This window comes from Sparus aurata, chromosome 5 (genome assembly GCF_900880675.1).
Source record: "Sparus aurata chromosome 5, fSpaAur1.1, whole genome shotgun sequence".
NCBI classification, from domain to species: Eukaryota; Metazoa; Chordata; class Actinopteri; order Spariformes; family Sparidae; genus Sparus; species Sparus aurata.
The window spans coordinates 30,509,352-30,534,582 of NC_044191.1; the positions used below are offsets into that span (position 1 = coordinate 30,509,352).

Consider the following 25,231-nt stretch of genomic DNA (forward strand, 5'->3'; position numbering starts at 1 on the left):
ACCAAGTCCGAAAAAACATAAAACCCAATCCGAACAAATTGACAAGTTTGCCATTAGCTGTGAGTTTCGCTTCATTTTCAAGCTAAAAATAAACTTTTGTGAGTTGCAAGTTGACCTGGGGCCAAAATGGCAGCCCTGCCCTCATTTTCTGACAAGACCTCAGCACTGAGCACAGATAAACAAAAACCCTAGAGGGGCCCAGAGGAAGAAGCAACACAAATAACCACAGCAACAATACAAGGATTTGGAGGAGCTGGAGGGAGCCGTGGGCATTGTCTGGCTTTAGTCAGCTACTTTCTGCTTCTTTTGAAAGCGTTCCTTGGGTGTGGATGACATTTCTCAGAACAGCGGAGGGGGGAACACACTTCAAATGTTTTCTGCAAAGTTTTCCTCCTTGTGTCTTTTGTTCAAAGTTTAAATCTCTCCCTCCCCTCAGGACAGAAGGAGGGATGGAGGGAAGAGAGGAGGGAAGGGAAGCGACCCGAACGAAAGCGGGGAAAGATGAGAGGCAGCGAAGTAGAGACCGACAAAAAAACGGTGTAAAAGAGAAACAGAGACTCGCAGACACGTATTTCATGTCCTCTTGATGTGGTTAAATAACCCAGCTGTGACACCATGACATCAGGTTTGTGCTCACAGAGAAGGAGTAACTCCATACACATGATGTCATTCGCACAGGCACATAATATATAGCTTACAGATGGCTACTTGCCACCCAGTACCAAACTGTACTACGAAGCATATTTCAACAAGTAAGTAACACGTCGCAGTTGTGTGCAGCTTGTACAGTTGCAGAGCATTTATTTGAGGTAGACGTCCAGGCGTGGCATGGCGTGGCGTGGCAAGAAGCCAAGGCTGGATATGAAACCCTGAAAAGGACGGACACACTGACAAAGACGCACAAACTTTTTAGCAGCCAATATCAGCGTAGAGATAAAAGGCTCGGTCACTCTAGATCCCACGTAAATGTCCCCATGATTATTTGAAGCATGGACCATGTTCTTCTCCTAAAAACTACAACTACTTACGTCGCCTTAAGGCAGCTAGCCTAATTAGTTTTTGGTCCTCAACTTTGACCATCTGACAGTCGAGGATCCGATCTGTTTGGCTGGTGTCTGGTGCTCTCCTGTCATGTGTTGCAGATTTCTTGTTGCTGTAGGAATTAAACCATACTTCGCTGTTTGGGAGTCGACCTGTTCAGAAATATTGGCATGAGGACATGTTGGACGTACGCACTACTCCGGCACAGCCAATGACAACATTCAAGCTAAAAATTACAAAGTTATGGTAACCAAGATGCCAAATGATGTCGAGGTTCATATCATAAAACCAAAATGATCTGTATCCTACCTTCAGTCAGGCTGGATACCTAAGAATACCTACGTAAGAGTTTCAAATGATTTAAAATAATTAGGCTGAGGGATTGCAGCAATTCATTATCCTCAACGTCCGATGCAACAGCCGTGCAGGTGGCTTTTCCCGCCTTTCTGACACCCCAACTGCCAAAATATCAGACACGGTCCAACAGAGTGACAGGATGTACCGAACCTGCCAAGAACACGACAGTGACTGCATATGGAGACACAGTGTCTATCTGCACTTCTATTTTATTTGCCAAAATAGCCATTCAGTGCCAGTGTGTGTGTGTGTGTGTGTTGGCTGCCCTGTCTGGAAACCCCCTTGTATGCAAGTGTTCAACAGAGCAGAGACACTTGTCCCTTAGTATACACGGTGTGTGTCTGTTTTCCCCGTACTGGCAGGCCAATTCAGCCACATGTCACTGGACATTGAAGCCAGTTTGCTGAAACAACCGTTATTCCACCACAACGCCAGCTGTGCCTTGGGGAAGAGACGATGATGACGATGATGGCAGAAGAAAAAAAAAGAAAAATAAACAAGAATATTAAGCCTCTTAAACATCTGGGTGCCATTGTGCGTAAAATGAACTTTCCTCTACGCCGCGACAGTCAGAAAGAGATATTTACTGCGATTTCTGTGAAAAGACAGCTAATCTGTCTGGGCTAAGAATATTGAAATTGCTCAGAAATTGCACTAGCACTCAAAAGTCACGGTAAGAGCTCGCACCCGCAAACAAGAAACAATTCTTTCAGCTAAAATGTCCAAGAACAAAACAGACCATTATTCAGTTTGACACGTTAAGAATGGAAATCCTTAAGCAGTAGAAAAGGTTTTGTTTACACCGTCAACACAGCGCTGGAAGGAAGTGAATTCTATATTTATGTAAAAAAAACGACCTCCAACGAGACTATCATAGCATTTAAATCATCTGCAGCAGACGTTCATTTCTTTCATTAATGAATGCGACGGAAAGGACCCAAATCACTCCACGTTTGTTGTGACACGTGCAAGAAAAAAGTGGAGTGATAAAAGGAGCGATCTGATACAACAGGAAATAAAAATGCATAAATAACTGCGTTCATTAGATCTAAACGACGCCGGGGAAACACCCTCCTGATTAAAAGCAATGCTGTTCCAGACGGAGTAAAACAGAGTTCCTCATTACTGACAAAAGTTGCTTACAACATCAAAGTAGCACTGCAAGTTATTTGGGGAGAAGCCCGGCTGGGATCGGATGGGTTCCAGTTGCAGTTCACTCCGGTCCTCCCCCCTCCCATGTTACTCGCAAACAAACGCAGAATAACAAACATACGACTATCATGTCTGTCTCTTACATATCCGGGGTGCAACCGAGCGCTTCCATTCTTCTGTGAACTTTTTTCACGCCATCATAACTTTTCCCTGAACAAGCAGGCGTGTGCGTGCGCGCTCGTGACTTTCATGTAAAATTGCATCCAGATTTCATCAGCTGTCAGATCACAGCGGGGAGCGCCAATCTCCATCCTCCCCAAAACACAGATAATGATGTGGTACCTCAACATTCCATGAATAATGCGCGAGACACAGCTTCCGTGTTTGATTTAAACCAGTGTTGATCCGTCTTAAGGATGCGTTGTGATCAAAATAAGTGTGGAGTGGGGGAGTTTAGAATCCCTAACTGAATCAGTGAGACATCAAATGAGCTTTAAATGCTGTTTGGATTGGCCGGATTTGCAATGGAGTGTTTTAGATCCGTCACGTCCGTCTATCTCGCGTCATCTCGCCGCTGATTTAATACCTGAAAACTGATCGCACCGAGACAATAAACGACAGACGATCCTAGCTGAGACCGATCTGATCCAACATCGATATCGGAGGGCGATACTGACGCGAGGTAGGTATCGGAGTGACGTCGCCAATCCAGATTCCATAATCCGATAATTGCCCGTTTCCTGTTGCACTCTTTGAATCCGATCTAATGACTATCCACTCCCGAACAGAAATCCACTTAAACGCTGTTGATGATGCGCTGCTGAGCTCTCCCACACCTGTTTGTACGTGAAGCCTACTTATCCTACAGTGCAAATAAAGTGCTTCGGAACCCCTTTAATGTGTTTTTAAAGCCCATATTTTCTTTTAAATCTTAGAGGTGCTGTGTGGCATTCACAAATTACGGAGGCGACGCCAACAAGGACGCCGCCCCCGTCAATAAAAGTACGGGCATTTATCCAAACTCTGATATGAAAACTGATAGAAAGTGGGACAGTGCATCTCCACCCACAAAAAGATTACTTTCAGTTCGTCTGTCCTTGGAGCAGAAGCTGTCAATAAAATATCTGCACTGAAGAGGCCGCCCTTCATAGTGAAGAACCGTCACATCAACATTAATTAAATTCAACCGACCTCCGACGAGAAAACACCGTAATGAGCAATAGAGGAACTTCTCCTTATCTGCAAAAACGACCAGCAGTGGAATTCAAGACCAGCGCTGCCGTACTGTACCCGCCGTGACCTTCAGCCCCGCAGAAATCCTTGGGGACGGAAATACAAAATAACAAAAAGCAGAGGGAGAACGGAAGAGTGAAAGAAAGAGCACTCCTAGGGTCAAAGCAAAAGGCTTTTTTTTTTTAATAAACATCAATAAATGTTGTAAGACAATACAGCCTGGAGAGCAAGAGGACTCAGAGCAGCACAGCTACACACACACACTAAAGTCATGTGTACTTGGACACACACACACACAAAGTCTGTGTGGGAGCGAATCAATGAAAACAAAGCACAGTTGAAACGTGCTATAAACAACTACACACAAAACAAGTCAGTGGGTCTGTACTTTTATAGCTGCACTGCTGAGTCACAACGTCGAGCAGCCCATCATAAAATCTGACTTTCACTCAGAGGTTGGTTGAGACACTGCAGGAGAGAAAGATCTTAAATCTCTCAATCATTCGGAAACAACTTTAAAGCCTTAATCCATTGACCTCGTCATCACCCCATTTAATTCCAGCGTCTCTGGAAACTGTTCTTTCCCCCAAAAAAAAAAAAAAAAGTAATATCTGATTATCTCCAGCAGCGGCTGAGTCAGTGCTTATTAAAGTTGGTAGCAAACAGTCGACCTCCTGGATTTTTTTTTAAAGCCACTGAATAAAAAAGGCATTTAATGGCTTAAGTTAAACATCAACAAATTAAAATGTTCGCCAGATGAAAACGAAATAATCACTTTAATCTGATCTTAATCACAAATGGCTTTAATCAGACTCTGTTTGATATATAAAATGAGCGATCCCTTCGTGCTTTAATGAATTATTCTCATCCAGGTGATCCATTTCTATATACACTTTAAAGAATCTGGTGCAAATGAAATACTTCTTTTCAACAGCCAGTCTGCGTTTCCCTGCAATATGATACCAAATAACACAGTGACTCATGTTTTTTATTTATATTGCACCTTTTTCATTTCGCTCAATATTAAAGTGATGATTTCCCTATAGGAGAAAACCTGCATAACAGGACGTACGCCAAATAGGACGTTCAAAAATATGCAATAAAACACAAGATATGAAACTGACACGTGTTGAAGCAGAGCCTGCGGGAACGCGGTGCCCAACGCGGGGAACGAGTGATGAATAAATTCACTTTCTATCTTTTGATCCTGAAACTCTCAAAACTTAACCAACGCCGACTGTAAGCCGATGCATTTTTTATCGAGCATGGGAACACTTCTACTCCGCCGCTGCCTTTCACTCTGGGCAGCACAGACCAAACTTTTCTCAGACTTCCAGCCGACTGACTCCTCGATCAGGGGTGAGGTAACTTCTCTGCTCTAAGAGACCCATCTCCAGTTTTTAGTCCAGAACTTGCAGCGCTTATGAAGCAATGTAAACCTACACTTTACAGTATTAACAGTTTAGCGCTTGGCCTTGGGCGCTGTGAGAGGCAGCTCGACCGTCGTTCTCTCAAGAAGTGAAATAAAGAGGCTTCTGCGTGTCTTTTTCAATAATTGACATACACAGCGAATGCCACATAACCACCAGCTCACCTCACAAGCTGCTGTTTCTTCTCATATTGGAAAAAAAAAAAAAAGCCATCTTATCTCCGGTGCCTGACTCATACCTTCCCACACCTTACCCTCCGGGACTTAATCTACCAACTTAGATATATGCATCCTCTGACCTCTAGAGGCCAGATGAATGCCTAAACCCGACCGTCGCCTCTCATCGTGGCCCAGAAACTGGAAGGTTTTCAAAGCGAGTCTGACGCAAACACCAAAGCGGCCGTGCGACTCTAATTTCAAGTGGAAGTAAAATTATTCAGTCGTCCCATTTTCGCTGTTGTGTTTCATCAAATCTCTCTTCCCCTCTCTCTCTCTCTCTCTGAGCGCTGTGATTAATTACTAACCCCGCAGTCGTTCTCCATCTCGCTCCCGCTCCTTGATGTCCCTATAAGTCGCTGTATCTTTCTCCCTCCCACCCGCTCTGCCTGGCTTTTCTGATTCCCTGCCTCCTTTCACCCCTATACGATCATTTTATCCTGGAGAACAAAAGACTTCAGGAAGCGAGGTTTTTTTTTTTTTTTTCCACGGTGGAGAGTCATTATTCTCTCTCCTTCCTCTCCACCTACAGAGCCGTCCTACCTGTGCTCCTCTGGGGGAGTGTGCATGGATAATTCTGGAAAATAACAATGTGATATTTCATCCACATGCACACGCACCCCCCCACACACACACACACACACAATGGACAAACAAACGCGCCTGATCAGCAAAGTCGTGCTCATATTCATTAGCCACTTAGAATGGCGTGTTCGAATGAATCACAGCAAACTGCTTACACGTAATCTTGTCACCCCGAGGAGTAAAATAAACCATGTTGGAGCCGGAACAAGTGAGTGGACATGTTGTACCATATGTGTGTTTATTATACAGAGTGTTTTGTGTGTGTGTGTGTGTCTTCACACTGATCGTGCACAATGAAGTAAGCAAACTGTAGAGTTTCTGTGCCAGCCTGTGTGTGTGTGTGTGTGTGTGTGTGTGTGTGTGTGTGTGTGTGTGTGTGTGTGTGTGTGTGTGTGTGTGTGTGTGTGTGTTTTTCCTAAGCCTACATGGGGCACAGTACCGTAAATTACATCATGTCTACAGCAGGAGAACAGGCAACCAGAAACCTTTTTACAACACATGCTAAATCCCCTTTTTTCACGGCATCCTACAGAATTACAATGTGCTCTTTCAAAAAAAACCAGGCGTAGCTCTTGTGTGTGTGTGTGTGTGTGTGTGTGTGTGCAAAGTGCATGCGTAAGCCTAAGAGGTAAAAAGTTACAGTGGTGATTATAGTAATTATGGTTTCAGGTTTATGCATATTCCTTCAGATGGACCGCTAGATTACCAGACAGGTTTGGCACCGAGCGAGCGGAGAGAGAGAGAGAGGGGCAGGGGAAGAAAAGAGTTACTGTTGGGGGGGCGAGGGAGGGGTCGGCCCGAAGGAGCACGAAAAGAGTGGTCGAGAGGGGAAAATGGCTAAAAAAAAAAATAAAAAAAATAAGAGGGGAGGATGTGGAGAGGAGGAGAGAGTTACAAAAGGCACGGAGAACGTAGTGGCGAAAAAGATACGGAGGAGAGAAAGACTAATCCTTCAGGCGGCTTCCCAACGCCTCTCAGCCCGCTCCCTCCTTCTCCTTCCTCCTCTCTCCAATCCTCTCGCCACACTCAACCAGGAGCTGAATGGGCTTTTACAGTGCAGCTTTGTTTCCCATCAGAAAGGAGTGTGAATGTCAAATTCTCCACGCACAAAAAAAAAGGGAAGAAAAAAAAAACACTTTCCCTTTCCTTCTTCTTCTTTTTCTTCTTCTCCTGCTCCTCTCCTGCTTCATTCTCTGTCACCATTTCTGAGTTTCCCTCATGTTTCTGCTCTTAACCTTATCCCCCTTTCATTTATTCTCCTCTTCTCTCTCTTTCTCAATACAGGACAATGCCCACAACACGCTTTCACTGGAAACAAAAAAAAAAGACTCGAGTCGGAGCCTCGTGGACCCCCTGCCGCGGCACGCCGTCTTTTTTCAATGGCGGCTTAATTACATATTCATGGTGACACAAATAAGATTCTCCTGCCTCAACACACAAACACACCACGGAGCCAAAGCACCCAGCACCCATCTGCTGGGCGTGTGTCTGCACTCGAGGAATTGTCCTTCCTGAGCGGCGCACACGTATGCGGACATGTGTCGTCTTTGCATAAGTGTGTGATTTGGGCGCCGCAGAACTCCGCAAATAATTCTGCAAAAAACGACACACACACACACACACACACACACACCAAAATATGCAGACTGTCGCGCATACAAGCGCCATGAGCAGAAAATCTGGAGACGCAGCAGATCGGCACTTTGGCACGAGTCCAAACAAAGTGTCGGAGGCAGACACGGGAAGGGACAGAGAGAGGGGGAGGTCGAGCTGAAGAGGCAGAAGTTGGTTTCACAGAGACAAAAAGTCTCTCCTGTAATCGCTCGTCTCCAATGAGTGCAGTGTGCCGCGCATTGTTCTCGGAGCAAGTAAACCAGCCCGGGCTATTTACTGGAGGTTTTACGGTAGCAAATAAAAAGAATATATAGACCATGAAAAAGCCTAAGCTGCCGGCTGTGGATGGAGGCGAGACCTTTAAACAAAGAGATACAGGCCGAGATTTCAATGGAGAGCAGCTGGCGCGGTGCGGAGCTCCATTTCTCTACCTGTCTCCTTCCTCCTTTCCTTCCCTTTCTCCCCTCCATCTATCTGGGAGGCGAACTCTCTCTCTCTCTCTCTCTCCCCTCCGGATGACGGATGAGTTTCCACCATGTTTCTGCGACCACACAAACACACACACACACACACACACACACACACACAAACACATAATGTCCTGCTGCTCGTGGGCCCCGTCCAGAAGCACAACAATATGTCCACTGTTTGGGCCACACTCTAATTAAACAGTGTAAATCTAACTAGAGAAAGGGACAGGGTGGCGAGAGACAGTAGCAGAGGAAGAGAATAATAAAGAAGGGAGCTAAAAAGTGAGCGAGGCGCACAGAATGTCAGAGGTAGCAGATGGGAACGAGAGAAAGCAGGACAGAGAGAGAATGAGAGCCGGAGTCAGGCAGAGAAATGGGGACAAATGACAGGAGAGAGGAACTGAGACGATGGACAACAGCACAGAAATCTGTGGCCTGGCACTCGGTGGCATCGATTCGCTGAGCCCAACTGTTTATTATGGGAATCAAAAGACGCCCAGTTTTCTCTCTGCAGCAGGCTGCAAAAAGTGACAGCGAGAGGATCGTTTGCTCTCCCTCAAATAACGTCGGGATTTTTTTTTTCCCCTCTCAAATGTGACGGCAAAGGCAAGACAGAACTTTCAGCCGTTCCATGACGAGGCTGATGCGTACGTGTGCATTTCGTACGCACGTAAAGAATATTATAGGTCACTTAAAACAGAGTCTTTGAAAAACTCCTTCCAGGTGGAAGTTAATGAGACACCCTGTTTGCAGTGTCGACAGGCACAAACTGAGATTTTGGGGAACGTTGACTAATCATTGGTGAAATCAGTTATGTTTTGTGATTATTTGAGTTTGAACGTTGACGTGAGGACTGGGCCTACAACTGTCAACATGTACATATATATGTCACATAATTAACAATATCTCTTTACAACATACAGAAGAGTCGACCTGTATACAGTCACTTTTACAACATATCCTTTTATGCTGCTGGGCGCTGGTGACCTAATACCACTTTCTTCTTACACGCTATTGTACAGTGCAGCGAGGACAAGTCCCATTTTTTTTTATTCTGTTCTCATTCTGACCTTGTTCAGTTCTTGTTGTCCTTGTTCTGAGCTGCATGTCCGTCTGTGCAAGTACACTGAGAGCAATTTAAAAAACGGTAAAGTCCTCATTCTCAAACACATTCTTATCTCTAAAGTCACGTAACGATAACAAACTAACAAAACATCTCGATCTGTGATTTGTTTTTAAAAAAAAACTACCAAAAAAATTGCTTTCCACTTCTTGCAGTGGAGGACTGCATGGGACCAGTGGGAACTATATAGTAGGCCATTGATTGGGAACAAACAGCGTTGTCTCAGAACACCCTCCCCGCACACAGACACACACACACACGCACGCACACAACTAACTAAAACAAAAAGCCTGGAAATGAGAGCCCCAAATGAGGCCTTAGGTTTCGCAGGCCATGAAAAATTCATAATTCCAGATCTTTACATGAAACTCTAGAAGGAATTAGCCCTGACAGCAGGAGACGCTGGGAATCAGTTTCAGAACATTTAGCTTCTCCTTACTCCTTCTCCCCCTCCTGTCTCTTTTGTGTACGTGCGCGCCCGTAGACACAAAACGCACACCCGTAGAGACACACACATATACACAAAGGGACGCATTCTTGTGTTCCGTCCTGGGTTTTCCCCCGTCGAGAGAGAGAGAGATAGTACGTGGCGCAGGCACACACCGCTCGCAGCTTTGTCGACAACAGCCGCTTGAAAAACCACACTTGTGCCTTCAAAACTGGATCCCGTCCCTGCTTTCCACCACGAAAAAAAACATGTCAGCAAAGTTTTTCTGTCGCAACACAAACAAGCCACGTTCAGGCCCCTGATTTCTTGGAACGGGCAGCGCCGTAATTGCCATGTGTTCAGAGTAAACCATACATCCGATGCACAGAAATGTCGGCGGACAGAAGGTGGAGCGTTTCCACAGCCCGACGTAAAATCTACTGAGTGGATGGATGAACACGCGAGGCCGCAGGCTGGAGGAGAGAAAAGAAGGGCGAGTAATCCATTCAGCAGTTAACAGAGGATGCGGACTGAAAGGACAAAGAGATGAAGAAAAGGCCGGTGGAAAAGTGGAAGTAAAGTAAGTACGACCAGTGTGCAAGGATTTAAAAATAAATAAATAAATGAAAAAAAAAAGACAAGGCAGAGAGGTTGAGGGAAATCTGCCATCACTCGGCTTCTGCTAACAGCAGGAGGGTCTTCTACACAAAACAACCCCAGACACGGTCAAAGACTTCCATTCACACACTCCTGTGAACGTTCGTCCGAGCACACACACACGCACGCATTAGTACACTCACACACACGCGGAGAACGCAGACAGAATGCAGCATTGTTTGACCACAGACATATCTCGCTGTGTGTGATCTATGCACGAATGTGTGTGTGTGTGTGTGTGTGTGTGTGTGTGTGTGTGTGGCAGTCAGTCAGCTTGTCAAGTCCTAGTGGAGTGATCAAAGCTGGTACAAACCACCCAGAGAGATCTCTCCCTTCCTCATCCATTCATCCTTTTCCCTTTGCTCTCCCTCCCTCCTCCTCCCCCTCCCTCGCTCTGATACAGAAAAAGCATCAAATTTACCCACATAAAACCCGCGCGGCCAATCGCGTTGCGCCGGCTGCAGCTGCGCAGCCAATCAAATTGGCCTATTTAGTTCCAATAATTCCCAGCTGTCCCCCTGCGAGCACTGAACCCTGGATGGCTGCAGTGCACCATGGGACAGGATCAGAGCATAATGGGAGACAGCATGGGAGCTCTGGCAATATCATAATGCCAAGCGGGCGCGCACACACACACACACACACACACACATACACACATACATACATACACACATGCAACAAAAACACCATGTGAGCTCTGCTGGAGCGCCGTTGCCAAGTTGACACACACATGTCGAAAATCACACAGTCTCCCACGTATAGACATTCTGGTGCGGACACACACGTGTGCAGAGAAGCGCACACACACACACAGCGCCACAGGAGTTCTCTGAGAACATCCCCGAGCTGCCAAGTTTATGAACACAAACACACACACACACACACATGCCCACACAACGCAGGATCACACATACACACCTACACACCCACCTGCGCTGACAAACTCGAACACACAGACCCACAGTTTTATTTCAAAGTGTGTCGCCTTAAATCTGCCATCTAGTTCAAGAATATCAGTTTACATAAAGTGGAAATAAACCCTTGAAGGAATGGTTGTTTAATCTAAATGAATGCTTTAAATCACAGAAACATGAACATCTGTAGGAAAAGAAAACCAGCAGACGAACTGTGGAATCTAAAATGGCCGCGTAACGCAGAAACACAGCGAATGTTTTCGACTAACGCCACACAGCAGCTTGAATTTCACAACCTGGCCACATCGCTGCTTAGTCATCACAAAAAACAAGGGGACTTTTCAGACCTTGCAGAGTGATCTTGACACCCATTCATCCCAGATCAAATGTGAGGAGGCTTAGCTAATGGCTTTTTAATAGGCCGAGAGGCTCGAGGGTGGGTGGGGCTTCGCCGGGACGCCTGACACATGCACTCAACCTGGCATGAGAGGATCTCAGCTAACACTCTCCGCTCGCCGTGTGTGCGCACGAGAGACCTTTCCATAGCGTAACAAGGTTCCTATAGGGCGGCAGAAAAGATGACTTCATGCCAGATTAAATGACTGAGGGCTAAAAAAAGGGTCCATAATTAAAAGCTGAGGAGGGACCTGGATGTAAAAGTGGAACAACTTGGAATGAGTTCATTTTGTGTGGGGTGAGAGTGGTTTTCGAAAATGGATTTCTTTTTTAAAAAAAGCTCCTGAAAATATTTGAATATTTGAGGGTTCTCATCCTCCGTCATCGTCGGGACTCGAATCCTCAGCGGTGCCAGCATCACTTCCACAAACACCATCATCCTGAACATCATTAGTCATTAGACCTCAACAGCAAAACTCTGGCCATTAAAACTCATCAGACCGCATATTCAACAGAGCGGTTGAACTGCAGGCAACGACCGGCCATAAGAGGCTCAATTATGCATGAGCAGAATGATTCGGTTAAAGCAACCATTTGTGTTTTTCCACTCAAAGACAAAACAAAATGCACATGGACGGATGAGGTTTGTTATTTTGGAGGAGGATCTCTACCTGAATAGACCGAGCACAAGAGAGGATGAGCCACACACACACACACTCCCTACACAGTGAGGGTCAGTGTGTTTGTGTGTTCAGGCCCCATTCAATAGAACAACTAATGGAGTGACTCCTTGCTGCAACAAAGCAAACCAAGCTTCAGAGAGATGAGTCAAGACGTTCGGAGCGGAGGAATAACAGACGGGAACATGAGAGACGAGAGCCTCAGACGAGGAGGGAGAGGCAGAACCAAGAGCAAAAAACACATCACAGGAGTGTGGGAATGTGCAGAGATCGGGGTGGGGGGAGTTTTAGTTTCCAATTATCAGATTTCTCTACCAAAAGTCGAATTGAGCCGCACGTCGGTTGGCGAGGTGCAATCTACCAGCGGTGGCTGAGAGCCTACTCAAATTGTGTCCCTAAATTGCGAGGTATTGATTTAACAGTAAACCAATAGAGAGCGGTCATAATGAATATCGGTGGGTGTTGCTGAAATGTTGCTCCCCCCGGGGGCAACGAGAGAGGAGGTGGCAGCGACATCATGTCCAATTACGGCCCAAAGTCCGGGCACAGAAAACCCAGGGCCAATCAGCAACGTCGATACCAATTTACTGCCCACGTTCTTGCTGGTGGAGGCAGTGCGAGTGGCTGTACCCTTTAAGAGGCTTTTCAAGTGGAGGTTTAAGTTGTAATGTATATGTATAATGGAGGGTAAAGATTACAGCAACGCTGACTCTGGACGGCACATTAGAATATTAGGCATGCAGACTATAAGAGGAGAGGATTATACCCACTATGAGCGCTCATGATAAGGTCAAACTGTGCAGGTTGGTGAGAGCATACAGGGGAAGATGTGTGTGTTGAGCAGCTGGGTGGAACAAACAGAGGGTTGGACACTTCTGGATGAACATTAACAAGCCACAAGTTCCTCATGAGAAGGTCACCGGGAGTGTGGCGGCCCTGTCTCCTCTCCCCTCAGCTCTTGTTGGGAGGAATCTGAGAGATGGATGACAAATGTGTGGAGTCAGGCTGCTTATTCAGAGATTCACGCCAGCCTGTGACCTGCGACATCCTCCGCAAAAACAGCAGCCCCCTGCGCGCCACTCCTAAGAAATATCACTTTAATATTCCTGTTATGCCTCAGCTGGGGGGGATTACAGTGGAGGGGAGCACAACACCTCATCATTTTAACAGCGTGGTATCTTTTAAAAAGGCACCCATATGTGTGTCTGCTGTGGATAACGCCGGTGAGTTGATGATATTGTGGCGTTTAATCTAAAGTGTGACCGCGCTCGTCTTCCTCGCAGACTCCTGGGTTTTCTTTTTTTTTTTTTTTGCCTTTTTACGCAGCTGGCGGCTGTGAGTGTTTGTGACTCCTGATCAATTTTTTTTTTTTCTCCCCCCAATCGGAGCCTCGGTGCTCGCCAAGTGCTCCTGCAATGAGACATTATAGTCGCCAGATCGTGGACTCCCCAAGTCAGAGTTTTTTTTCAACCTACATCAAATTGCAACATCGGACCTGAAACACATCCTGACGAGAGAAATCACTGCAATGTTTAAGTCCCTCTCTGGGTTTTTTTGCAGCCACAGTCGGATTTATCCGGCTCTCAGCGGCGGGTCGGGATTATATTTCCCTCACTGTCTTTTCTTAAATTAACCATGTAGTTATCTGTCTTTTTTTAACATAATCAGCCATCATTCCTCGTTTTTTATCCCCTCGCAGGAGAAACGTGAGTGAGCTGCGAGTTTCCCCCCTTCAGTTTCCTCACTTCGAGCATCGCCTGCTGGAAAAATGCGCAGGTATCCGTCTGTATGCGGTGAGCACCTCGAGACACTGACCGCAAACCACCCACTCATCAGCACCAGCTCAGTTTCAATGGAATTATGACCACACATTAAAGAAAAAAAAAAAAAGTAGATCTCCTCCTCCGGCAGGAACTACTTCTGCCTCCCCGCCTCCTGTGAGACACGCCGCCGCGTCCTCACAGCCGCATCTCGGCCGTGAAGGAGGAAAAAAAAGCTCTCACCGCTTTGGGAACAATCAAGGTGTATTTAATAGAAGAAGAGCTCCGAGAGAAGACGCGCTCTCCAGCCTTACCTTGGGCGACTCCTCGGTGTGCGAGCACCAGGAGAAGCAGGATCCCCGGCGTGGCGCACATCCTCACCAAGCTGCAAGCCCCGCGTCCTATTCCACTTCTCTGTCCACTTTTGCCCATGACAAGCGACGCGTAAAACGCATAAACACACAAAAAAAAAACTCCTCGGTCCACGGCGGGGGAACTGAGAAACCCCCCCCTTTCCCTTCCACCACAAGGGTCTGCTGATCAATCAAACGAGTTTAAAAAAAATAAAAAATAAAAATAACCAGAAAAAAAAGCTGCGGATATCGCCTCCAGTCCCGGTGTCTGTCTGAGTCCGCCTCAGGAGGCGCAGGTGAAGCTGTGAGAAGACGAGAGGTGGTGGAAACAACCACGGGGTCCCTTCACTCGTGTGAGCGGCACTGCTGCCTCGCCACTGAGCTCTGCTCGTCTCTCTCCGTGCGCTCTCTCCTTCTCCACTCTCTCCGTTTACGCAGAGAGAGAGAAATGCCACCGCCCTCTTGCTACAACACTAGACTCTCTATTCCTCCCGCTCTGCCTGCTAAGGTCCTGTTTCCTTCCTGCTCCGCACTTTAATAACACAACATATGAATTAAAAAAATAAAATAAAATAAAGTCACTTAAAAAAACACCCGACTGGAGTTATTTTACTTGTTTGACACATTTACCTCAATAACCTTCCTTATCTTTTAGATGTTCTTGACTTTTACGCATTTCGTTTCCGTTGTTTTGAATCTTGCGCTGTATTTTCATGACTTAAACTACCTGCCAAGTGTTTTCCGATGCTGTTTCCCTTTTGTTGTCTCTCTTCTGTGCGCGCGTATGAGTGTGCATGCGCCTGTAATTGGCGCCGGTGTGGAGCGAAACCAGAGAGCCACGTTTTCTCCGACGGATCACCGACTGATGTCTGCCCCCTGACGGCCACGTCCGCCGGACCTGCAGAGGACGCACTGAGAGAGGCACAACTCCACAACAGAGTCTATCTGCTGTGTTGCAGCCGAATGACATTTATATGACAATACATAAATAAATAAATGATGTAAGCTTGTGTAACTGGCTTATGAAATATTACACAAACAATATATAATAGCAATTTATGAAGGATTGAGCTCATGGTGACCGTGTGCATCGACCCGCTGTACCATTTACTGTGTAATCACCATTAAATTGGAGGTCACTCACCTTTACTGGGCGACTGAGAAAAGATATTAATTGAAACAGAAATGAGTTCAGATGTCTAAAGAGTCAAAGGCTCAACACAGGCACATTTTAAAGTAAGTCGATTCGACAGGACTTCCTTTCGCCGCGACCACAACTAAGTCGCGCAATGATTGAGAAAAACTCTTGTCTCGGCCACATCCTCCTCAAACATGGAAGGCCGCTGGTTTGTTTTCGTGTCGCTATCCCACATTTCCACATATTTACGTCCACGCAGCTGTAAATCAGTGCTTCTTAATTTCTGTTTATCGTCTTCTGCGATCGTTCGGTCATCACGACCACCGTGTAGAACCCCAACCGTCACCTTGAAACACCCCGAGAAAAAGACAAACATGTTAGTGGCTGGGGGTATAAACTGGAAAACCTATTTGTGTGAGCGTTTGCAGCAAAAACACACATACACACACACACACACACACACAGTCTTCCAGCCAACATAACTCTCCACAGTGTTGCTGCACAGTCATTTGAGCTGCACAGCCTGGATCATGCATTGTAAATGGCAATAGTAAAATATGTGCTTGGTGCCATTTGTCACCACAGCGGCCCCACAGTTCAGTGACTACCACTGGAAGTAGCTGCTACCCGCAGGGACCTGTAAAAGCCTTTTTATTCTGCCACTTTATTGGGAATGGGAAAGCAATAAGTTACACTCGAAACATACGGCACACTTGGATATGGATCAGCACTTACGCCGGCAACAGTCGATGGCGATGGGATTTTCACGGTTCCACGTGGTTGAATAGCACATATATACTTTATATTCACGGTCAGCTACTTAGACATACTATTTAAGTAGCGTGTTACGTGACAGTTTCGACAGATCATTTGAATATTGTGCTGAAGCTAGAAAACGCATATATTTTAATTTCATAGGAACTACTGTCCGCCAGATTTATCTGATGACAGAATCCCAGCGGAGACGGTTGTCAGAGTGTTTGGTGGATCATCCAGAGAGAAGAGAAACACTGGCAGAGTCGGTCTGTTGATTGTTTCATCACTTCGGTTCAGACTGAAGCTTCTCAACAATTGTTGGACGGACTGCCGTGGGATTTTGTTCAGACGGCGCCTTACATCTCCTCTAGTGTCACCGCTGTTGCCACACGTCTCTCGTATTTGTATGATAATTTTGCCCTGTGTACAATTTATGATCAACAATGGCAAAAAAAGCAACACAGTACAATCATTTGAGCATTTTGTGAAGCTTATATTAGGCGTCGGTTTCAGTCTACACTGTCATGCTTAAATCAATGTCTTGACATGAGGGTTAGGGTTAGGTGAGCAAGGAATACTCGAGTTAGTTGCTTTTATTGTCTCACAAAATTGGCACAAAATGCACAAAAAAAAAAAAAAAAAAGGAAAGAAGTCTAGTTGTTTAAAACACTCGAGTAAGCCCTGTTTTTTAATTCAATTAGCTTAGTCTTCATTGTTTCCATGCAGAACATGAACAGGCTTCCAGTCCATTCTTGTAATTTAATTTTGCTGAATATTCCCAAAACTGTTAACCTGATGGAGCTACTGATCATGAGCAACATCAGTTTGCTTAAAAAAAAAACACGTGGGTGGATTTGTGGCACATTTACACCCCATTCAGTCTAGTGGTTAACACTCATATCTGCAGATTTTCCCCAAAATACGAACATTTTAGGCTTCTGGTTCGATAGTTTAACATCAACACATTAAGAATAACTACTGAATAGATCACCGTGAAGTTTGGAACAAAACATCCCCCCTGCTGGAAAAACCAGCATAGCCCAGCACCAGGTGACCAGCAAGACCAGCATATGTTGTGTTTTGGTGCTGGTCTAAGCTGTTTTTTCCAGCAGGGTCTCACAGGATGGACTGTAATCACTTTGGTGATCCCTCATTTTTTTTTCCTGCCACTACCATTTATATGGTTTTATGACAAATACCAGAAAACAAATAATGATGTTCCCATCAGCCTTAGCTGCACTGCTGCAAATGTCAGCCTGCTAACGAGCTAATCTAATATGCCGTGTGTTAGCATTGTGGGCGTTTCTATAGCCTCACAGCCTCACTCAACATCAGATACTTCATCAGACTAAGACAGGAAGTAAATGTGCAAAAGCTGGATGTAAGAGAGACACTGAGCAGCATCAAGTGCTGATCTTTTACACTGTTGCTCAGTTCAAATGTGAGTTTAACTTAGTGGTAGTTCAGGCCCACTGCATATTCTCATATTCACTCTGAGGCAGACTGGCCACTATAGCATTTATTTTAAACGATGAGTGTGATTCTGGTTCCTCCTCCTCCTCACTTTTCACAGTTTGGATTGTTATTTCCACCACTGTGAACTCCTCCACTTAAAGCTGAAAGAATTCAGCCGGCAACGTGTGTGTGTGTGTGTGTGTGTGTGTGTGTGTGTGTGTGTCTGTGTGTCTGTGTGTGCGCGTGCTGCCCCTGTCTGCCTCAGAGCCCACCAGTTCTACTTTTAACCGAACCCCCCGTGGACTTTGTCACACTGTCTCCTCCTCATTTTCGTTTGAATGTGGGAATCATCAAAGGTAATCCAGCATCACTTTTTTTTCTCCATGTTGATCATCTTTGCAGAGGTAGATATTCGGCGCGTAGACGGCTGAACACATTTCCCCATCGCCTGCGCCTGTAAAACATCGCATCAAAGACACAGCGATAATGAGAGGGACAGATGGAAGACAGCGGAGGAGACATTTGAGGAGAGCATCACCTTGATAATGCAAAAGGATGAAAGAAAGCTATGTTGCGATGTACAGTACAGCCGTAATTAAAAAAAAAAAATTTTTGTATATCAAATGTCTGCTGTTGGCAGTGTGCAACATTTCCATAAATGTCACTCTGGTGTGTTTCTTTAGATAGAAAGGATAAAGGAACGTTTCACGGGAAATACATTTAAGTGTTTTCTTTCTAAGTTAGATGAGAAGACTGATGCCGCTCTGATGTCGGGCACAGTGACTTCCTGGAGTCTCGTTGCCGCCGTCAGGTTGCTAGGCAACCAACGGAGACCTCATGAACAGCCGTGTGAAACCAAAAACTTGTTGTTTTTTTAACAATGTGTACCGATCAAATGAATTAAATAAAACTTGTCAAGCGGACTTTAGAGGTGCCGGTTTGGCAGACTTTGTTATCTTTGGACAGAGCTAGGCTGGCTGTTTTCAGTCTTTATGCTAAGCTAAGCTAAGCTAGCCAGCTGCTGCATAAACATAGGAGTGATATTGATCTTCTCACCCAACACAAGTCAAGCTCACTGTGTGTCCAACCAGCTTCACAGGTGCAGTACAATGAAATAAGTATGTAAGTGCTTCAAGATGGTTGTGAATTACGTAAAAAATATCATTTTGATGAGATTAGACTATGAGACACGCATAACTCAGAACTCATAAGCGAGGAGGATCCATTCAACAGAGTTTGTAACTTTTTGAAACACGCCTACTTCACATGGTGGTCGCACGGCTGGGTGTGCAGAGGTGGGAGACTTTAGGTTAGATGTGAGGAAAACAAATCTATAAAAGTGTGCGCTGTTCTCCCTGTCTGAACTCTCACTGCGTCTCTAACCTCTCTGTGATGGTCGGATGTTGAGTGATCTGAACGGGTACCTTCACCTGAACACGTTCACAGTGACAGTGCTGGAAACAGTCGCTCCCCCCTCAGACAGATGAAAGCAAATTATGTGAATGTAGGAGTTATTTAGTCCTAAAACACATGTCTGAAACTGCTTGTGACACATGAACACTTACAGTCCGGAAGTGAAAGTGCAGTGTTGAGTAACTAATTAAACCCAGCAGGAATGACTCGCTATCTCCATTATTCCCAGCCTTGTAATCAGAATAAATCATTTTATAATTGGAAACGCACAATACAGTAAAAGTGGAAATTTGAACTGGCGCTATATGCGAGTGTTACTACCGACTCCAGCTTCATGTGTTGAGCTCTAGCATAGTTAAAATACAGTACTGAAAGTGTGTGAAGCATCTCAGACTTCTCGTGGTGAAGTCGACGACTTTACACACTGATTGAAATCACTGAATAGTTTGCTAACAAGATGAATTAATGGTTCACACTAAAAAGAAATAAATGAGCATCATTATTCAACTTTTGCTCATCTTTTTTCATTTGATTATGCTTGTTGAAAAAGTTCAGCGCTCTGCCCCTCGCGGCGACTGGCAGCGGGTTCACAATGAGCAGCCATCAACCAGCGTGTTGCTTATGAATGTTTCAGCTTGAGTGATCACATCGACTGTGGACTTTCATCATTCCACCAGTCCAGTTTTGCCCAGGCGGAGCGCGGCGCTTCGCTTGTTTGCTGTCATGAGAGCAACAGAAATGCTGCCACGGGCCTCGAGCAAAAGACTGGAGACACAATCACGATCGTTGCACTTTTTGGCAATCAAACGCAATTAAAAAATACACCGTGATGTGTGTCGAGAGCGCGTTTTAGAGGGACTCCTTTTTCTAAAAGAGCAGCCGAGCTCGTGCTGCTTTCCTCTCGCTAATTGAAGAGACTGAAAGAGACACTCAGTTCCTCGGGAAGTTAAACTTGTGACAAGCTCGCATTACCTCCCTCCTGTCTCCTGTCTCGTAATATTAGTCTTTTGTCTCTCTTCTATCTTGCAACCTGTAGAGGTTCACCGTGCTGTCATGTGTGCCATTTCCTGTGCTATCTTTATTGTATGCTACAGCAGAAGCGGGCCCCCGCGGGGGTGACTAGGTTTAATCTCTTTAAGCAGTTACATAATGGCCCCCAGTTCACGTTTTAATCAGCGAAAAGATGGCTGCACCCAGGGACGAATAATCACATCTATAACTTTCTAATCTAATATCCAGCTACATTCAAGTGGATTAGAGAGGAGCGGCGAGGGAGAGGAGGGGCACAGGTGGTACACCTCGATGTGAGCGAGTGTTTGTAGGAGGATTTATTCGCGTGTTATTTGGAGATGGAGAGAATGAGACTCAGGATGTGGCTGTCTGGCGTTCGGCACGTGTGCGCCGGAGTGCGTCTCCCCCGTCCCTCTATTGAGAAACACGCTGTCCATAATATCAATCCTCTCAGATCGCTTTAGATTTCAGTCGTTCGGCGGGGTTGTTTGGTGATGAGTACTGACAATCTCATTCCCTAGATGGCTCTGTGTGACCCGCGCCCGTACACGGGCCGCAACATCGCCGCGGGGAACAAAAGTGAATCAAGAAATTATCCGGACAGACAGATGGGCAGGCAGACAGACAGACAAGGAGAGAATGTATCAGAGTCATCAAATTGAATTGTTTCCTGACAGACACGCACACACACACACACACACACACACACACACACACACACACACACACACACACACACGCGGGGGGATTTAGCAGGAAACACAAACTGCTGTGGCTACAATAAAGTAATTGAAAGTTCCAGTCAGCATGTGACCTCATAGGCAGTAAAGAGTGTATTACACATTTATCATAAAAATAATGTTGTTTGTGCTTTTATTTGTTTACATAACTACAATCTGTGTAATTGTCTGAAGGGGAAAAACATCAGAGAGCACGGAGAAAAATCAATGCGACGCTCATTTCTTGATTGTGAGCCGGCTCTTTTCCTCCTCATCACGGCGGTGACATCGTCCAAACGCATCGTTAATCTTTAGCGATAATTAAACATGAAAGCCAATAAAACTCCTCCAGCTCAATGAAGTGTCACCGGGTGAAACCACTTTGAAGGCAGACGTCGCATAAGTGGAATATTATATAAATAGGAAAATGTTTTTTTTTTTTAGCAACAACAGTTTTATGGAAAGGAAACGAACAAAGCAAGGACATACGGGCAGAACTCTGACGACATGAGAAACAAAGCGGACGGGAGGACGTACGGCGATGGAAAAAAGAGACGCGGGCGAGCAACAACGGCAGCCTTTTGAAAAACAGATCTAACTCTCGTCAGTCAAAGAACATCAAGTTAGTGGTGTGGTAATTGAGAGTGAACAGATCAAGAGGCTCTCTGTGGTAATGTCAAGTATCTTTACTTATGCACAAAGACTAAGTGGCGCGCTTTGAATGGATACTTGTGAGACAGTGCGGCAGGCTTTAGATACAATGGCTGACGTGTGTGCAGATGAATAATGCAGATGTTCTTCAGTGTTCTCGCAGGTGTGCGTTTGTACGCTTGTCCTGGCGCAGTCTGTCAGCTTTCTCTTCAGATGTCTGCATGTTGATGAAGAGATCGGACCGGTAAAAATCTCGTACGCCAAAATGCAACTGCCCATTAACCGCACGGTGGGGCAGAACCTGGAGGAGGGCGTTCTGCGTTCAGTCATGAGGCGAGGGCGGCACACATTCCCGCGGCTGGTGTCTGGATTCTGACGTTCGGCGGCACCAACCAACATGCAAATCGCTACCAAGAAAAGGACATTAAGCTAGCAAACATGTGCTGTGTGTAAAGAATGCACGATTTAAACTATTATGCAAATGGTCAAGAGAAGAAAATGGACTCATTTGATCAGGCCCCAAGTATGCACATAATGAGAAACGCTGAATACAAACAAACTTTGATATTTACATATATATTTTCTATTTATTTGTAGTTCAGCTTTTTTTAATTATTGCAACTTTTAATGATTTAGCCACTACAATAAAGGCTTTTTGGCATTTTCTCCTCGACTCCTGATATTTTTATTTTCGGAGTGCCTGGATTTAAAAAAATAAATAAATAAAATCATTATAAACAAACTTTCTTAAAAGAAACTCAACAGTTAATTCACACTGCACTTAACCGTGCACCGCTGAAGCATAAAAAACAGGTAGAACCGGGTACACATCACTGTTGCCAATTAGCATCTCTTTTCAAGTTTCAAAAAGGGCAAAGCCGTCGCCGTCACATCTCAGCAGGGAGGAGAAGCAAACGAGGACGTGGACGAGACCGCAGCAGATTTCCTCTCTCCGCCACATTTTTCCGTCTAAGAATGCAAAATGCAAGCATCAGCCGGAAAAATAATGTGTCCCCGCTTCGTCCGATAACGTCAGATTTACAAATACACTGACACTAATAGTGGTGATGGTCTAATTGACCTAACTGTCCGCCATTTTTCCAGGGGATTTTCAATCAAAGCCAGGGTGTGAGTCCCGGCCCTCAGCCCAGAGCCAATCCAGAAAAAAGACTCCATCACTTCATCTACTGTGTTTTCCCTAATTGAGTTTATATCAAGGATGTGTAGATGCACGTTTTGCTTCTTTTCAGACCTCTGTTGGGAAAACAAAACCTCTCTTGTGTCTAGTAGTAGAGGGATACTGTCATAGAGCACTGGAGACAGAAGAGAATCCCACTATTTTCGGGTAGATTCTGACTTTTCTGAGCTAACTGAGCTCTATCAAATGGGAAGTATGAGTATAAATGTACGCGTATGTTTTTAATAATTCACTCAATTTCAGTGGCAGATTATAAGTCATGAACAAAGTAACTGACAGACTGATAAGAGAAGTGGTGCAGAAAGCAACAGTTTCCCAGCGGGTCTGGAGCTTCAAGCTGGCATGTCTGTGAATATGCTTCCCTCATGTCAGGCCTGTCGCCACACATGCTGAGCAGAAGGTTGTTCTTGTTGAAAGCTATTATTTACAGCCTGCGTTTTGTTATCATCCACACAAGCTCCAATTCTGAAGGAAGAGGGAGATTTTTACTGCTCGAAAATGTCCGACAAAAATAACAATTAGTGTTCCCGCAGACCACTGGTGAGATGGAGACACGGGAGGATTAAGGGGCATTAAAGGCCACACTCGAGCCTTTTCCCGCCAGATTAGCTCCGGTTTTTGAGCCATTTCCATTCAAGACTTTCGAGACTTCTGAGTCGACGAGCCCTTGGCTCCAAAAGTTTTTAAGCAGGAGCATTGTGATCAAGGATGTGTCCTCAACAACCCTCATAATATGACACGCATACTTCGGTTCCCACTTCAATTGAAGAGAAATCTGCTATATTTTGGTTCCAGCTGGAGACTTTCAGGGCACCGAACCAATTTATATCAGGTTGGAATGGAACCACTTTTGGTTGTTGGAAAAGGATGGTGTTTTGTTTCAACGTTTTTTTTTGGACTTGAACACCAAAAACTTGCAACCAAAAGAATGGAGATGAAGACAAATAAATTAACATCCTAAAGAAGGATCCTGTTTGTAGTGAACGTCTTTGAAGCCTCATAAGAAGACGCCGCAGAGTCGCGGCCAAACAACATCCTCTGTCCCACCACAGCCGTTTGACAGATCCAGCTCTGTCATGCAAGAGGAGGCTGGATGCCCACCATCTGCCTCTGCTGCCTACCAGAATATGCCACCCTGCTGCACCACGGGTCAGTGGGTGGTCCCATTTCACTGTGGCATCGGCGCTATGAAGGATTTTATTACAGAAGCACAAAGCTCAGACACAGCCAGTGGAGAAGCTCAGATAAAAGCCCGTTTGTGATTCTCTGGTGTGTGTGATGATATTAAAAATACATATGAGTTATGATATCATCTGAAACATTCTCCGGATCGGCTTTCTACTTTGTTTCTTTGTGTGAAAACGCTCATTAAAAGATTGCAGCCAATTGTTTTCCACCTCGCAGCGCATTTTGTCAGCAAACACAATGTTGAAGTGTTGACACCATAGCAGTTCAGTAACTTGAGCATCTAACACTGTGCGTTCAATAAAAGGTGAATTTCATTTGCTGCGTTAACAGCGCACATGCACAAAGTCTGTCCCTAAGGCATTTGAATATGAGTAAGCCATTTGGGATTTGAACTAATCAGAACAAAACAACTTTTCTGGCTCTACTGCAACATTTCTGTGTGATATATTGTGTCTCACAGGGCTGCACTCTTATACTGGAGGGTGTTCTACCCCCGAGTGACGACATGTGTTTTAACTCTTATCCTCTCTAAATTTGCATTATCACCTGAAATGTAGTGAATGATCATGTTATTTGAGATCATGAGATGGAGAAAACCAAAAATTAGTTGCACGATTTGTTTGTAGGATTAACTTCCGCTAAGGCGAGGGAAAAGATCGTGATTCCAGTGATTTGTTAACAAAACAATGAGCCTTTAAGAAATCAAAATAAAAGGGTTTCTTTCTTTCTTTGGCTGTAGCGCAGGAGGCAGAGCGGGTCGTCCAGCACTCAGAAGGTCGCTGGCTTGAATCCCTGGCTCCCCCAGGCTGCATGTCAAAGCATCCTTGAGCAAGACACTGGACCCCAAATTGCTCCTGATGAGCAGTTGGCACCTTGCATGGAAGCCTCTGCCATCAGTGCATGAGTGTGTGTGTGAATGTGACAAGCGAGTGGTCAGTAGACTGGGAGAGCGCCACGGAAATTAGCAAGTCGATTCATTATTATCTCATTTAAAAAAACAAAAAATAACATCCTGAAATAGATTAAACTTGAAAGAAATTAAAACTTTATTTCTAACCCTTAAACTGTAGAATTTAATATTGTAGATACGAACATGTGCATGGTGGGATAATCTTTTCCAATTTTCATAGGATGATATACACTGAAACCAGTAAACCACGACAACCTTGTAATTTTATGCACTAAAAAGCGTTTCTACCTGTAACAGGACGCAGGTACGTTTTCCGATCATGTGCTTCTTGGACAGGCGGCTCCAGGAGACATTCTGAAATGACATTCTGAGAGAGATGTCA

General features: G+C 45.1%; 1 protein-coding gene across 3 annotated transcripts in view; it reads right to left on the minus strand.

The window, feature by feature from the left end:
* LOC115581182 (netrin receptor UNC5C-like) overlaps window positions 1-25,231 on the minus strand; it is a 382,877-nt gene that overhangs the window by 194,421 nt on the left and 163,225 nt on the right. The window contains exon 1 of one of the 3 annotated variants that reach the window (XM_030416079.1): window positions 14,372-15,230. The exons of the other annotated variants lie outside the window; for them this stretch is intronic. Coding sequence (XP_030271939.1) covers window positions 14,372-14,489 — 118 coding nt within the window. The 5' untranslated portion in view covers window positions 14,490-15,230. Of the gene's footprint in view, window positions 1-14,371; window positions 15,231-25,231 lie in introns of those variants that run through there. 3 annotated transcript variants of the gene reach the window in all.